General features: G+C 47.0%; 1 protein-coding gene across 1 annotated transcript in view; it reads right to left on the bottom strand.

Annotated features, from left to right (window-relative positions):
- Positions 1-295: 295 nt before the first annotated feature.
- The window catches only part of LOC147086912 (putative G protein-coupled receptor 139), a 37,684-nt gene continuing 21,685 nt past the window's right edge, over positions 296-16,294 (bottom strand). The window contains exon 2 of the mRNA XM_085978095.1: positions 296-1,202. Within this exon, the coding sequence (XP_085834221.1) occupies positions 301-1,202 (902 nt within the window). The 3' untranslated portion in view covers positions 296-300. The remainder of the gene's footprint in view (positions 1,203-16,294) is intronic.

The raw sequence follows: 16,294 nt of genomic DNA on the forward strand, positions 1-16,294 counted from the left end.
CTCCGATCACCGGCCCCACGGCCTGGGGGAGAGCGGCTCACCACAATATCAGGCCCATGGAGCTCCGTGTAGACAGTGTGTGAGTGAGTGTGTGAATGTCTCCGATCACCGGCCCCATGGGACGGTGGCCTGCGTGAGCGTGGCTCACCACAATATCATCCCCAGGGAGCCCAGTGTAGGCAGGTTGTGAGTGAGCATGTGAATATCCCCAATTACCGGCCCCGTGGCGGCCCGGGAGCGAGTGGCTCACCAGAATATCAGAACCAGGGAGCTCTCAGGCTGCAAAGTCTCCGCTTCTTCTCATCCTTTAATGAATTTTACAAACCGAGTAAAGGGATATTTCCCCACATTCTTCAACTGCTCTCTGAACTTAGTCTGGGTCACGGCATAAATCCCAGTGTTTGTGCAGCAACTCAGCAGCTGCAGCCCGAATCCCACTTCCCTTACATAATATGGTAGATATACGGAGCCATACCCCAAATACCTCATCCGGTACCATATAAAATAAACCATAAACACTGCCCATAAAAGGATGAAATTGCCCGAGATAACAAATAGTAAAATGATCGATTTCCTGCGGCTCTCCATCTCTGGGTCTCTGGGACTCTCCCCACTGCTGGGACCCCGGAGTCTCCTGCGGGCTCTGCTGGCCACTAAAATGTGTCTGACCGTGACAGCATTGAGTAGCAGAATTAGAACAAATGGGACCCCCGGGGTGAGAACATAATGAAGGAACTCGATTACTGCCCAGATCCGAGATTGCAAAACACCCAGTGTTGCAGCACAAAACCAGGGGAGATTCGCAAGGTAATATTGATCTGTGAACATAAAATACCAGAAAATGTTCTTTAAACCGCTCAGCACAGTCACTGTTCCCAGAACCACAGCCGCCGTTTTCTCGGTGCCATATTTAGTTTTCAGCTTCTGCCAACAAATGGCCACAAATCGATCGAAGGTGAAAGTGACGGTGAACCAGACAGAACAGTCTGTGGCTGCATAAAGCAGAACGGCGTGGATATTACACACGGGGATGGACCGCACGAAATCAAAGTGTACCCAATAAACAATCGGAATGTGCCTCAATATCAGGTCCAATATAATGACCAGTAGATCCGCTGCTGCCATGGCCACCAAGTAGCGAGTGACACATTTGGAGAGACCGCACTTTCCCCGAGACAGGATCACAATCGTCACTAGGTTCACTGTGAGCAAGGGAAATAACAGGGAAATTATACATCAGGCTGGGGAAAAAATTGCAATTTGATGGAATTCGGGGTGAAATATGCAATTCATTGGCGAAATTCAATGATATATTCTAATTCTTTTACATGTGGAGCTGAGTATAGGGTTCATTGTAAGAATAATCGGAATACATTGTGGAATCAATAAATGAAATGGGAATAAATATATCATTAAATTAAAAGATGTTTGATCAATGAGTGATTAAATGATCGATCTATATTTAGACAAGCAGACAAAAGCACCGTCCGAGGTATCAGGGACACAACGGAACAGAACCTCTCAGGATGCCTTCGTGCCCCGGGATCAGTCAGCATTTGGACCGGGGAAATTAACTTCTGTGCCCCTGTGTTAGGGAGGGGGGAAATCCCGCTTGTACTCCTGCTCCTGGTTAGAATATCCATTATACCTAGAACTGAAAATGAATGCAACAGCAAAACCCAGAAACTGCAACGATGGCAATAATTACAGTCAATTGTATTTAAAATGTACGGGTGTAATAGGACAATGCTAAAATAATAAATACAAGTGCACTGCAGTTATAAAGATAACTGGGCTTTCAGAAGTGTTTTGAAAATTGAGTTTTCTTTTTTGTTGAAACACATAAATTGTACCTCATTGAAATGAATATTGGCCAAGTAATATTGCAAATAATGGACGCTGAATTAAAGTAAATAGCTATCCATCACCAGGTAATGTCCCACTAAATGCATTTATCAGCATCAGAATTAGATGACTGATCCCACAGGCAAAGTGCCGCCAAAAGCTTTTGTAAATTACCTGAACACAAATGGAAGAGATTTATCCTTGTACTTTTTCAACTGTTGGTTTCCAACTTGTGCAGAAAATATTAGACAAAAAGATATCAAAGGATTTTGTATCCTCAGTACTTCAGTCACAATCAGCTGGGATTAATTATCCTGAAGTACAGCAGGGGGCTGGGTCTCACTGAGAGATCCACTGAACTGTGACAGACGGGTACGGGATACAATTGTAAAGTCAGAACCAAGATTGGAAATAAATGTATTGAATCTGTCTGAATGAGCATTTTGTGAGAATGTAAATTAGCCTTGTATTCCTACTTCAACCACCAGCAGCAGCGCCACTAATGCAGAACTGCAGATGGTGGGAAACTGGCTGGAACTGAATGATTAGCGGATATTTCAGGCATTTAATGATGTGTTTATGATCTGCCAGGATTTGTTCCTGTGATTCTGTAAGTAACCATAACGAGCATTAGATGAAAACAAAAGCAAAATACTGTGGATACTGGAAATCTGAAATGAGAACAGTAAATGTCGGAAATATTCAGCGGATCAGGTATCGTCTGTGGAGAGAAAAAGAGAGTTAACGTTTCAGGTCGATGAACATTCGCCATTCGGTGAAGTGTCTCCTAAACCAAGACAACATTCTTCTGATCTGTTACAAATGTTCAGGGTAGATACTAGACTGAATATCGTTAAATAAAGAGTCACGGACAATAAATTTGCTTGAGTTGAATATAAAAGATTAGAATCTTGGTAACACGATATCACCTTCAGAATCAATAGCTGACCGAAGCGGGGATGGGATGGGATGGCGAATGACAAAGAGAGAAATACAGTTAAACATGATCTACAGAATTAATAGCTGGATAATCAGCAAATGCGCAATATCTCACCCGCCCATAAACAAAAACCATAAGAATTAAGAGCATAGAAGGCCACACGGCCCTTCGAGCTTGCTCGGCCAATCAATAAGATCATGGCTAATCTTCGGCATGAAATCTAAATGTCACCCCACCCCCTCCACATCACCATATCCCATGATTCCTGTAGAGTCCAAAAATACGGATGATAGAACAGGGAGAACGGAGTTTCTCTCCCTGGATTGATCTAAATCTATGAATAAAAGGCGAGAAAGTGACCGAAAAAGGAAAATATAAAACATGGAATCATAGAATGGTTACAGCACAGAAAGAAGCCATCATCCCATAGATCCCGTGCTGTCGAATGCCTTTTGGAAGTCCATGTACACAACATTACTCGCATTACCCTCATCAACCCTCTCTGTTACCGCCTCAAAAAAATCCATCAATCTAGTTGTCAGGGTCCCAGCTACACTTTCCTCTGCTGGCCACCAGAGGGCGGTTTAGGATGCCTCAGTACACTGCTGCCATGTCTCTGGAGCTCTCTCCTCACCTGTGTCTCATTAGAGTAATTGTCTCATTAAAGTAATCAGGCCTGTTTTTTAAGCTGACTATTTCAAGCCGCTGTCACTCAGTCTTGAGTTCTCATGCCTGCAAGTCACAGGTTAGTTTATCATCCTTGCCCTGCGTTTGGTATACTCGCTTTTGTTTCTTTGCATTGTTACTTTGATCTTTTGTTTGAAGAATTCTCTGTATGTCCTATATTTGAAGAGCCTTCTAGTAACGCATCTTTTGAGTTTTACTCCATCTCAAGTCTCTGGCTGTCTGTCTGCATTTGGGTCCACTACCGCACCCGTAACAGCAAGACTGAGTCATCAACATGGACCCAGCAGAAACCAGCAAACCAAGGGAGGACATTAATCAACTGCACTCTGCCCTGATGAGCCAGGGAGCCACGGTCGGGAGGCACGACCAACTGCTGCAGGAGATTCGTGACAGCCTGCATTCCCTAACCGAGGCTGTCAGGCACGGCCAGCAGTCGGGTTCCGCACAACCATCAGCATCTAATCCTCGACAAGACAAGGATCCAGACCTTCCAGCTCCCGAACGATACAACAGTCACCCGGGCAAGTGTTGCGTCTTCCTCATACAGTGTTCACTGCCATTCGAGCTCCAGCCTTCCAGATTCCCCTCCGATCATTCTAGGGTCGCGTACATCATCTCCCTGCTCACTGGGAGAGCCCTCGCTTGGGCCACGGTCATGTGGGAGCGACAAACCCCTGCCTGCTCCAACTGTCGGATGTTCACCAAGGAGATGAGGCGAGTCTTCAACCATCCAGTTAGCGGCGAGAGGCGGCCAATAGACTGCTCCATCTCCATCAGGGGAATCATTGTTTATCGGACTACGCCATAGAATTCCGTACTCTCGCCACTGAAAGTCTTTGGAATATGGAGGCACTCATCGCCACTTTTTTTCACGGACTTTCGGAGGAGGTCAAAGATGAACTGGCCTCTCACAGATCTATCAACAATTTCGAGGCTCTTATCGATGTGGCCATTCGGATTGACAATCGACTCCGCGGGCAGCGAAGAGAACGCCGCCGTCCGTTTCTCTCACCCCCAGACCCAAATGCAGCACCCCCGAGCCCAACGCCACCTACCGCCGTGGAGGAGCCCATGCAGCTGGGCAGAACTCGACTCTCCCAATCTGAACGGGAGCGACGAATGCGCGAGAGTCGCTGCCTTTACTGTGGGGAATTCGGGCACTTCCGCGATTCCTGTCCCAAGTTGGCGGGAAAAGCCAGGACTTGTCCAGCAGTGGGAGAACTGTGATGAGTGAAAACACCACTCCCGAATCTGCTTCTTCCGGTCTCCGTCTCTACTCTTTCCTCTCCTGGGGTAATCAGCAACACACCCTCCGTGCTTTCTTGGATTCCAGAGCGGTAGGGAATTTCATGGAACTCAACTTCGCTAGACAGCTCAAGATCCCGACGGTCGACCTCGACCATCCTCTTACAATTACTGCCCTTGATGGTAGACCCCTTGGCTCTGGTAACGTCCACCGAATTACTGACCCCCTGTGGCTATTTGTGGAGAAGCACCACCAAGAGACAATCCAGCTCCACCTCATTCATTCTCCCGAGTTTCCTCTGGTCCTGGGCTTTCCCAGGTTGTCTCTCCATAATCCACATATCAACTGGTTTACCGGGGTGCTCATGGAATGGGGTCCTACCTGCCATGCCACCTGCCTGTTCTCAATGCCACTTCTTGATTCTCCCGAGCTTTCAGTTTCCCCGATCCTTCTCGAGTCCCAGCTGCCTTTACTGACCTTATAGAGGTCTTCAGTACGAGACAGGCCATCTCCCTTCCTCCTCACCGCCCGTATGACTGTGCCATCGACTTGCTACCAGGCACTTGTCCTCCTCCGGGTCGCCTCTTTTCTCTCTCCGCTCCTGAGACCGCTGCCATGGAGGAGTATATCCGTGACGCCCTCGCCACTGGTGCTATCCATCCTTCCACCTCTCCTGCCGGGGCAGGCTTCTTCTTTGCAGTAAAAAAGGATGGGGGTCTCCACTTATACATTGATTACCGCGGCCTCAACCGGGTCACTGTGAAGAACCGCTATCCCCTTCCTCTTATGTCCACGGTGTTCGAGCTCATGCAGTGGGCCAAACCTTTACCAAGCTGGATCTTCGCAATGCCTACAATCTGGTCCGCATAAGGGAGGGAGACGAGTGGAAACAGCTTTCAACACCCCTACTGGCCATTATGAGTAATTAGTAATGCCATTCGGTCTGGCCAATGCACCCGCGGTCTTTCAAGCCCTGATTAACGACGTTCTCCGTGATCTGCTTAACCGGTTCGTCTTTGTCTACCTCGACGACATTCTCATCTTTTCGAGCTCCCCCCAAGAACATGTTCAGCATGTCTGAGAGGTACTGCACCGGCTTCTTAAAAACCACCTTTATGTCAAGCTCGAAAAATGTGAGTTCCATGTCCCCACTGTCTCCTTCCTGGGCTTCGCCATCACCAATGGCAGCATCCAGATGGACCCAGACAAGACCCAGGCCGTCCGTGAGTGGCCAACACCCACTTCAGTCAAACAGGTCCAACGCTTCCTCGGCTTCGCCAACTTCTACAGAAGGTTCATCAGAAACTTCAGCTCCATAGCGGCACCCCTCTCGGCTTTAACCAAGACAACATCCACCCTTTTTCACTGGTCACCCGTGGAGGAGAAAGCATTCAAAGAACTCCACCGGCGCTTCACGACGGCTCCCGTTCTGGCCCTCCCCGATGCATCTCTTCCCTTCAGGGTCGAGGTGGATGCCTCTGTAATTGGAGTGGGGGCCGTCCTGTCCCTACGTTCTGTCACAGACCAGAAACTCCACCCGTGTGCCTTCTTCTCCAGGCGGCTCTTGCCTGCAGAGCACAACTATGACATCGGGACCAGAGAACTGCTTGCTGTCAAGTTGGCGTTGGAGGAATGGAGGCACTGGCTAGAGCGGGCCAAACATCCATTCGTGGTCTGGACTGACCACAAGAACCTCGCCTACTTCCAGGACGCCAAACGCCTCAATTCTCGCCAGGCCCGGTGGGTGCTCTTCTTCACTCGGATCAACTTCATCCTCTCTTACCGCCCCGGGTCCAAAAACCTGAAAGCTGACACGCTATCCCGGCAATTTGACCCCCCGGATATAAGTGAAACACTGACACCCATCCTTCCGAGCTCCAGGATTTTGGCTCCGGTTCGCTGGGGCATCGACACAACCATTCGAGAGGCACAACGGCGGGAGGCCGATTCAGGCGGCGGACCCCTGAATCGACTGTTTGTTCCCACAACAGTCCAATCCCAAGTCCTGCAGTGGGGACATTCGTCCCGGCTGACTGGGCATCCAGGGGTCGCCCGGATGCTCCAGTTTATCCACAGTAGATTCTGGTGGCCGTCGATCAAGAGGGATGTCCGGTCATTTGTCTTAGCTTGCAGCACCTGTGCCCAGCAGAAGAACCCCAGGACACGACCACATGGCCTCCTTCACCCACTCCCCATTCCAAACCATCCTTGGTCCCACCTTTCCCTGGACTTTGTCACCAATCTGCCACCGTCCCAGGGTAACATTGCCATCCTAGTTGTTGTCGACCGGTTCTCCAAAGCCTGCCAGTTCATCCCCCTGCCCAGGCTGCCTTCCGCCCGAGAAACTGCAGAACTCATGGTGCAGCATGTCTTCCGCCTACACGGCCACCCCCTAGACATAGTGTCAGACCATTGTCCCCAGTTCACCTCCCGGTTCTGGAAGGCTTCCTGTCGTCTCCTGGGTGCGGCGGTCAGCCTCTCCTTGGGTTATCATCCCCAGTCCAATGGGCAGACCGAGAGGATGAATCAGGACCTGGAGATGACTCTGCGCTGCCTTGCCTCCTCCAACCCCTCTACTTGGAGCAAACACTTCATTTGGGTGGAATATGCTCACAACACATTACAGAACTCCTCCATTGGGATGTCACCATTCGAGTGTCAGTTCAGTTACCGACCTCTGTTGTTCCCCAAGCAGGAACCTGAGGTGGGGGTACCGTCGGCAGAGTCGTTCGTCCGGTGCTGCCAGTGGAACTGGAGAAAGGCCCGTCCTGCGCTGCAACTGGCATCAAGTCGACAGAGGATCCAGGCCAACCGATGATGCAATCCTGCCCCTTTGCTCCGGCCTGGGCCAATGGTTTGGCTTTCCACCCGGGACCTTACCCTGCGGGTCGAGTCCCGCAAACTGGCTCCTCGCTTCGTCAGTCCATTCAAGATACTCCGGAAGATAAACCCAGTTACCTACCGTCTCCTGTTGCCTCGATCCATGAGGATCCATCCATCCTTCCATGTCTCCTGTCTCAAACCTGTGCAGACCAGTCCCCTATCCCCAGCCACCAGACCACCTCCAGCCCCTCGACTAGTAAGGGGCCAGCCCGCCTACACTGTCAGCCGTCCCCTTCGCTCCCGCCTGGTCTGCGGAGTCTCCAGTATTTGGTGGACTAGGAGGGTTACAGTCCAGAGGAGCGCTCCTGGGTTCCGGCTCGTGACATCCTGGATCCTGGGCTTATCTGGGAGTTCCACCGGCGCCAGCCAGAGGCTACTGCGGGTACATCAGGTGCCGTCCCTAGGGGGGGGTGGGTTCTGTCAGGGTCCCAGCTACACGTTCCTCTGCTGGACGCCAGAGGGCTGTTAGGATGCCTCAGTACACTGCTGCCATGTCTCTGTACCTCTCTCCTCACCTGTGTCTCATTAGAGTAATTTACTCATCAGAGTAATCAGGCCTGTTATTTAAGCTGACTATTTCCAGCCCCAGTCACACAGTCTTGAGTTCTCATGCCTGCAAGTCACAGGTTAGTTCATAGTCCTTGCTCTGCGTTTGGTATACTCGCTTTTGTTTCTTTGAATTGTTACTTTGATCTTTTGTTTGAAGAATTCTTTGTATGTCCTGCATTTGAAGAGCCGTCTAGTAAAGCATCTTTTGAGTTTTACTCCATCTCAAATCTCTGGCTGTCTGTCTGCATTTGGGTCCACTACCGCACCCAAAACACTAGTTAAGCACGATTTGCCTTTGACAGATCCATGCATGCTTTCCTTAATTAATCTAAACTTAACCAAGTGACTGCTAATTTTATCCTTGATCATCGTTTCTAAAAGCAACCCCGCCACCAAAGTTGCTGGATTTATCCTTGCGCCCGTTTTTGAACTAGGGTGTAACATTTGCAGTTCTCCAGTTCTCTAGCACCACACCGTATCTAAGGAGAGCTGGAAGATTATGGCCAGTACCTCCGCAATTTATACCCTTACCTCCCTCAGCATCCTAGGATGCATCCCATCCGCTCCTAGTGACTGATCTACTTTCAGTACAGCAGGACTTTATGTTCCTCGCGTTTATCAATTTTTAGCCCATCCAATATCTAAACTACCTCCTCTTTCACTATGGCTTTGGCAGCAGCTTCTTCCTTGTTGAAGACAGATGCAAAGTATTAATGTAATATCTCAGCCAGGCCCTCTGCTTCCACTCCTAGTTCTCCTGTTTGGTCCCTTTTCGGCCCCACCCCTCCTTTTCCTACCCATTTACTATTTATATGCATATAGAAGACTTTTAGATTCCATTTTCTGTTAGCTGCCAATCCATCCTCAAACTCTCTCTTTGCCACTCTTATTTCCTTTTTGACTTCATCTCTGAACTTTCTATGTTCAGCCTGTTTCTCACTTGTATTCTCAACCAGACATCTGTCATACTCCCCCTTTGTCTGTGTCATCTTACTCACTATCTTTTTCGTCATCCGGGGTGCTCCGGCTTTGTTTGCCCTACCTTTCCCCCTCGTGGGAATGTACCTCGATTGTACCCGAATCATCGCTTCTATAAAGGCAGCCCATTGTTCAATTACAGTTTTTCCTGTTAATCTTTGTTTCCAATTTACCAGCTCCGTTCTCAACCCACTGAAACTGGCACTCCTCCATTTAAGTATTTTTTACTATAGATTGTTCCCTGTCCTTTTCCATAGCTAATCTAAAGCTAATGATGCTCTGATCGCTGTTCCCTAAATGTTCCCTTACTGAAACTTGCTCCACCTGACACACCTCATTCCCCAGAACCAGATCCAGCAATGCGTCCTTCCTCTTTGGACCAGAAATGCACCAATCTCGAAAATCCTCTTGAACTCACTTCAGAAAGTCTTCCCCTTGTCTGCCCTTTATACTTTTACTAACCCAGTCTATATTAGGTTAATTGAAGTCCCGCATTATTACTACTCTACATTTCTTCCACCTCCCTGTAATTTCCCTGCACATTTTCTCCTTTGTATTCTTCCCACTAGTTGGTGGCCTACAGAATAAACTAGTCGTGTAATGGCACCTCTATTGTTTCTTAACTCTAACCAAATAGATTCTGTCCTTGACCCTCCTAGACATCCTCACTCTCTAGCTCTGTAATTTGCTCCTTAATCAGTACTGCTACCCAATCTTCTTTCTTTCCTGCACTATCTTTCTCGAACATCGTATATCCAGGAATATTTAGTACCCAATCCTGCCCTTTTTAGAGCCAGGTCTCTATTATCGCCATGACATCATTTTCCTAGGGGAATGAGTGATCAACAGGCAGAGTAATAGGTGCAGGCAGTTAGTGCAGTGGACCCTGTGGCCATCCCCCTCTCCAACAGGTACACCACTTTGAGTACTGTAGGGGGGGATTGCTTATCAGAGGAAGGCAAGAGCAGCCAACTTCCTAGCACCAGGGGTGGCTCTGCTGCACAGCACGGGAGGAAAAAGGGGTAGAGCGAAAGTAATAGGGGATTCTATTGCAAGGGGAATAGATAGGCATTTCTGCGGCTGCAAACGAGATTCCAGGATGGTGTGTTGCCTCCCTGGTGCAAGGGTCAAGGATGTCTCCGAACGGCTGCAGAACATCTTGGAAGGGGAGGGTGAACAGCCAGTTGTCGTGGTGCATATAGGCACCAACGATATAGGTAAAAAGCAGAATGAGGCCCTAAAAGTGGAATATAGGGAGTTAGGAGATAAATTATAAAACAGGACCTCAAAGGTAGTAATCTCGGGAGCCACGTGCTAGTCAGTGTAGAAATAGAAGGATACTTCAGATGAATACGTGGCTCGAGGAATGGTGCCAGGGGAAGGGATTCAAGTTCCTGGGACATTGGAACCGGTTCTGTGGGAGGTGGGACCAGTTCAAACCGGATGGTTTGCACCTGGGCAGGGCTGGATGATGTCCTAGGCGGAGTGTTTGCTAGTGCTGTGGGGGAGGGTTTAAACTAAAATGGCAGGGGGTTGGGAACCTGAGCAGGGAGGCAGAGGAAAGGGAAACAAGGATAAAAGCAAAAGATAGGAAGGAGAAAAACAAAAGTGGCAGTCAGAGAAATCAACGGTTTAAATCAAACGTGGCCACAGTAAATAATAATTCTAATAGGTCTAAGAGCGTAAAAAAAACAAGCCTGAAGTGTTTGTGTCTTAATGCGAGGAGCACTTGTAATAAGGTGGATGAATTGGCTGCGCAAAAAGAGGTCAACGAATATGATTTGGTTGTGATTACAGAAACGTGCCTCAAGGATGGCCAAGACTGGGAACTCAACTTCCAAGGGGTATTCGATATTCAGGAAAGATAGGCAAAAAGGTAAGGGAGGTGGTGTAGCATTACTGGTTAAAGAAGGGATTAACACAATTGTAATGAAGGATATTAGCTCTGATGATGTGGAATCTGTATGGGTAGAATTGAGAAATACTAAGGGGAAAAAACGTTAGTGGGGGTGGTATATAGACCTCCAAACAGTAAGGCGGAGGTTGGGGATGGCATTAAAAGGGAAATTAAAGAAGCGTGCAATAAGGGCTCAGGAGTCATCATGGGTGACTTTAATCTGCATATAGATTGGTCCAACCAAATTAGTTAAAATAATGTGGAGGAGGAATTCCTGGAGTGTTTACGGGATGGTTTCCTAGACCAATATGTCGAGGAACCAACCAGAAATCAGGCCACCTTAGATTGGGTATTATGTAATGAGAAAGGATTAATTAGCAATCTTGTTGTACGAGGCCCCTTGGGTCGGAGCGATCATAATATGACCGAATTCTTCATTAAGATGGAGAATGAAGTAGTTGACTCAGAGACTAGGGTCCTGAAGTTAAATAAAGGAAACTACGATGGTCTGAGGACAGAGTTGGGTAGGATTGATTGTGGAATGGCACTCAAAGGGTTGACGGAGGATAGGCAATGGCAAACATTCAAAGATCGAATGGATGAGCTACAGAATTTGTTCATCCCAGTTTGGCATTAAAATAAAACAAAAAAGGTGACTCAACCGTGGCTAACAAGGGAAATTAGGGCTAGCACAAGATCCAAGGACAGGACATATAAATTGGCCAGAAAAAGCAATAATCCTGAGGATTGGGAGCAGTTTAGAATTCAACAAAGGAGGACAAAGGTATTAATTAAGAAAGGGAAAATAGAATATGAGAGTAAGCTTGCAGGGAACTTAAAAACTGACTGTAAAAGCTTTTACAGATATGTGAAGAGAAAAAGATTGGTGATGTCAAGCGTAGGTCACTTGCAGTCAGAATCAGGGGAATTTATAATGTGGAACAAAGAAATGGCAGACCAACTAAATATATATTTTGGTTCTGTCTTCACAAAGGAGGACACAAATAACCTCCCAGAGATGCCGGGGAACATCGGGTCTGATGAAAGAGTGGAACTGAAAGAAATCAGTATTTGTAGGGAAATGGTGTTAGGAAAATTGATGGGACTGAATGCCGATAAATCCCCAGGGCCTGATAATCTATATCCCAGGGTACTTAAGGAAGTGATCCTAGAAATAGTAGATGCATTGCTGGTCATCTTCCAGAACTCGATAGACTCTGGAACAGTACCCATGGAGTGAAGGGTAGCTAATGTTACCCTACTATTCAAAAAAGGTGGTAGAGAAAAAGTGGCGAGTTATAGACCAGTAAGCCTGACATCAGTAGTGGGGAAAATGCTGGAGTCCATTATAAAAGATGTAATAGCAGAGCACTTGGAAAACAGTGACAGGATCGGACAAAGTTAACATGGATTTACAAAAGGTAAATCATGCTTGACTAATCTACTGGAATTTTTTGAGGATGTAACTGGTAAAATAGATCAGGGAGAACCAGTGGATGTCGTGTATTTGGACTTTCAGAAGGCTTTCGATAAGGTCCCGCATAAGAGATTAGCGTGCAAAATTAAGGCACATGGGATTGGGGGCAAGGTATTGACTTGGATAAAGAACTGGTTGGCGGACAGAAAGCAAAGAGTTGGAATAAACGGGTCATTTTCTGAGTGGCAGGCAGTGACTAGTTGGGTACCTCAAGGATCGGTCCTAGGACCCCAGCTGTTCACAATATATATTAATGATCTGGACGAGGGAATTGGATGTAATATCTCCAAATTTGCAGACGACACAAAGCTGGGTGGGAGGGTATGCTGTAAGGAGGATGTCGTGAAACTGCAGGACGATTTGGACAGGTTGGGTGATTGGGCAGAAACATGGCAAATGCACTATAATGTGGATAAATGTGAGGTTATCCACTGTGGTGGCAAAAACAGGATGGCAGATTATTTTTTGAATGGCAATAGATTGGGGGAAGGGGAAGTGCTAAGAGACCTGGATGTCCTTGTGCAGCAATCGCTGAAGATAAGCATGCAGGTACAGCAGGTGGTTAAGAAGGCAAATGGTATGTTGGCCTTCGTAGCAAGAGGGTTCGAGTACAGGAACAAGGATGTCTTGCTACAGTTGTACAGGGCCTTGGTGAGACCACACCTTGAGTATTGTGTGCAGTTTTGGTCGCCTTACCTGAGGAAGCACGTTCTTGCCATGGAAGGAGTGCAGCGAATATTTACCAGGCTGATACCTGGGATGGCAGGAATGACGTATGGTGAGAGATTGGGTCGATTGGGCTTATACTCACTGGAGTTTATAAGGTTGAGAGGGGATCTCATCGAAACCTATAAAATTCTGTCAGGCCTGGAGAGACTAGATGCAGGAAGGATGAGTCTGCTGGCCGGGGAGTCCAGAACCAGGGGTCATATTCTAAGGATAAGGGGTAAGCCATTTAGGGCTGAAATGAGGAGGAATTTCTTCACCCAGAGAGTGGTGAACCTGTGGAATTCTCTGCCACAGAGGGCGGTGGAGGTCAGTTCATTAAATATATTCAAGAAGGAGTTGGATATATTTCTTAAGACTAAAGGGATCAAGGGATATGTGGAGAAGGCAGGGACAGGGTACTGAATTTGGATGATCAGCCATGATCTCATTGAATGGCGGAGCAGGCTCGAAGGGCCGAATGGCCTACTCCTGCTCCTACCTTCTATGTTTCTATGTTTCTATGTGTCTATGTTTCATTAAGTGTATATTGCCTCTCCCTGTTGGTTCTAACGAACTCCATCACCTCACACTTCTCTGTATTAAATTCCATCTGTCACTTGTCTTTCCACACTACTAGCCTTTCTATGTCCTGTTGCAGCCGATTGATATCATCCTCACTGTTTGCCACACCCCCAAGTTTGGTGTCACTGGCAAATTTAGAAATTCAACACTATATTCCAATATCCAGGTCATTTATGTATATCAAAAAAAGCAGTGCAGTGACCCCAGCACTGGCCCTTGCGGAACACCACTGGCTACCATCCTCCAATCTTAAAAACAGCCATTTACCACAACACGCTGTTTTCTGTCATTAAGCCAATTCCTTATCCAAGCTGCCACTGACCATTCCATTACAAGAGCCTCAATTAATTTTGTTAACCAGCCTTCTATGTGGTACGTTGTTAAACGCCTTCCTAAAATCCATGTAGACAACATCCATTGCATTCCTTTCATTAATCCTCCCTGTTACTTTGTCAAAAAATTAATTTAGATTAGTCAAACACGATCTGGCTTTCACAAATCTGGGTTGGCTTTCCTTAATTAGCTTAAACCTCTCCAAATGCCCGTTAATTTTTTTCTTGATTATTGTTTCTAAACCTTTACCCAACACTGCTGTTAAACTGACCGACCTGTAGTTACTAGGACTGTCCTTACACCCTTTCTTGAACAGTGGTGTCATTTTTGCCACTTTCCAATCCTCGGGCACCTCCCCCGCATCTAGGGAAGATTGGAAAATTATGGCAAGCCCTTCCGTTATCTCATCCCCCAATTCCCTTAGCAACCTGGGATGCAAGCCATCTGGACCAGTCGACTTATCTACACTAAACAAACCCAGCCTTTCTAATACATCCTGTGTATCTATTTTTACCCCGTCCGTTGCTGCTACCTTTTCCACAACTACCGATTTTTTGACGGCATCCACCTCCTTTGTAAACACCGATACAAAGTATTCAATGGGGCAGTAAATCCTCCCCAAACGGGTGAGTACGGAAGGGGTACTCACGCGTCTGGCCGGAGGAAATGCCGGTTTTCAGCATGCACAGCGCATGCGCTGAAAACCGGCATTTCCTCTCCTCTCACCCAAGAGGTGAAGAGGCTAGTGCGTGCGCTGTAGGGGGCAGCGCATGCGTCTTGGATTTCCTCTGTTTTGGGGAAATTGCGCATGTGTAAATGCCTCCGCTCTTTATGCTTGTAAAAAGCACATGTAAGTATTTATTTTTACAGGTAAGTTGTGTTTTAGTGCAATTTAGAATTTTTTTTTCCACAGGTTTATTATTTTAAAGAATCTACAATAACGTAAGTTTAGTTTTAGACCCTTATTATTAAAAATTTACTTTTTTCAAAAAAAAAATTATTGTTTAAATTATTTTTAAAAACTTATTTATACTTAATTTAATGATTGGGGTGTTTAAAAAAATGTATTTAAAGTTTAAGTAGTGTTTTGGGGTGCAGTACTTCTCATGAGTTTGACAGTTCTTACTCTCAAACTTATGAATGAAGTTTCCCCTCCCCTGATTGGCTGAACAGTGCTCACCTGATCCCAGCCGGCACATTGCACTAACTACGCCGCTGGGTCAGGTTAGCACAGCGCGCCGACATCAGAACCGGGCCACTGACAGGAAATCCACTGCAGGCCAGGTTTCAGATGTCGGCGCACCGGGTAAGTGCACACCGGGGGCTTGCACGCGCGGCAAGCCCCCGACACCAAGTTCTGGGCCATTGAGTATTCTAGACTTGCCCTGCGTGTCTAAGCATATATCAGCTTCTTTGTCCTTAATTGGCCCCACCCCGCCTCTTACTACCCGCTTGCTATTTTCATTCCAGCAGAAGATTTTTGGGTTCCCTTTTATGTTTACTGCCATTCTACTCTCATATTCCCTCTTTGCCAATTTTATTTTCATCTTCACTTCCCCTCTCAACTTAACGTATTTGGTGTGGTTCTCCCTTGAAGATTTAAACTGACATGAATCACACACCCTCCTTTTTTGTTTCATCGTCGTCTCTGTCTCCCTCGCCATCCAAAGAGCCCTTGCATTGGTTCCCTTACCCTTACCTCTTATTGGAATGTACCTAGCCTGTACTTGGAACATCTCCTCCTTAAAGATCACCCATTGTTCTGTTACAGTTTTTCCTTTCAGTCTTTGGTTCCATTTTACCCTGGCTAGATCCTTTCGCATCCCATTGAAGTTAGCCCTATTCCAGTTTAGAAGGTCCACTCTAGATTGTTCCTTTCTCCTCTCCATTGCTTATCTAATTCTTATGATACGATGATCACACGTGCCAAAGTGTTCTCCCATAGTCACTTGGTCGAGCTGGACCACCTCTTTCCCCAGCACCAGATCCAGCAATGCCTCCTTTCTAGTTGGGCCAAGAATATACTGGTTAAGGAATTTATCCTGAACACATTTCAGAAAATCCTCCCTCTCATTTCACTTTACCCTAGCATTATCCCAATCGATGTTTGGGTAATTAAAGCTCCCCAATATCAGCATGCACTAGCTCTTGCATATCTCTGTGCTTTCC

Source organism: Somniosus microcephalus, unplaced genomic scaffold, assembly GCF_052327205.1.
Source record: "Somniosus microcephalus isolate GS21.2 unplaced genomic scaffold, FLI_Smic_1.0 unresolved_chr6, whole genome shotgun sequence".
Lineage (NCBI taxonomy): Eukaryota > Metazoa > Chordata > Chondrichthyes > Squaliformes > Somniosidae > Somniosus > Somniosus microcephalus.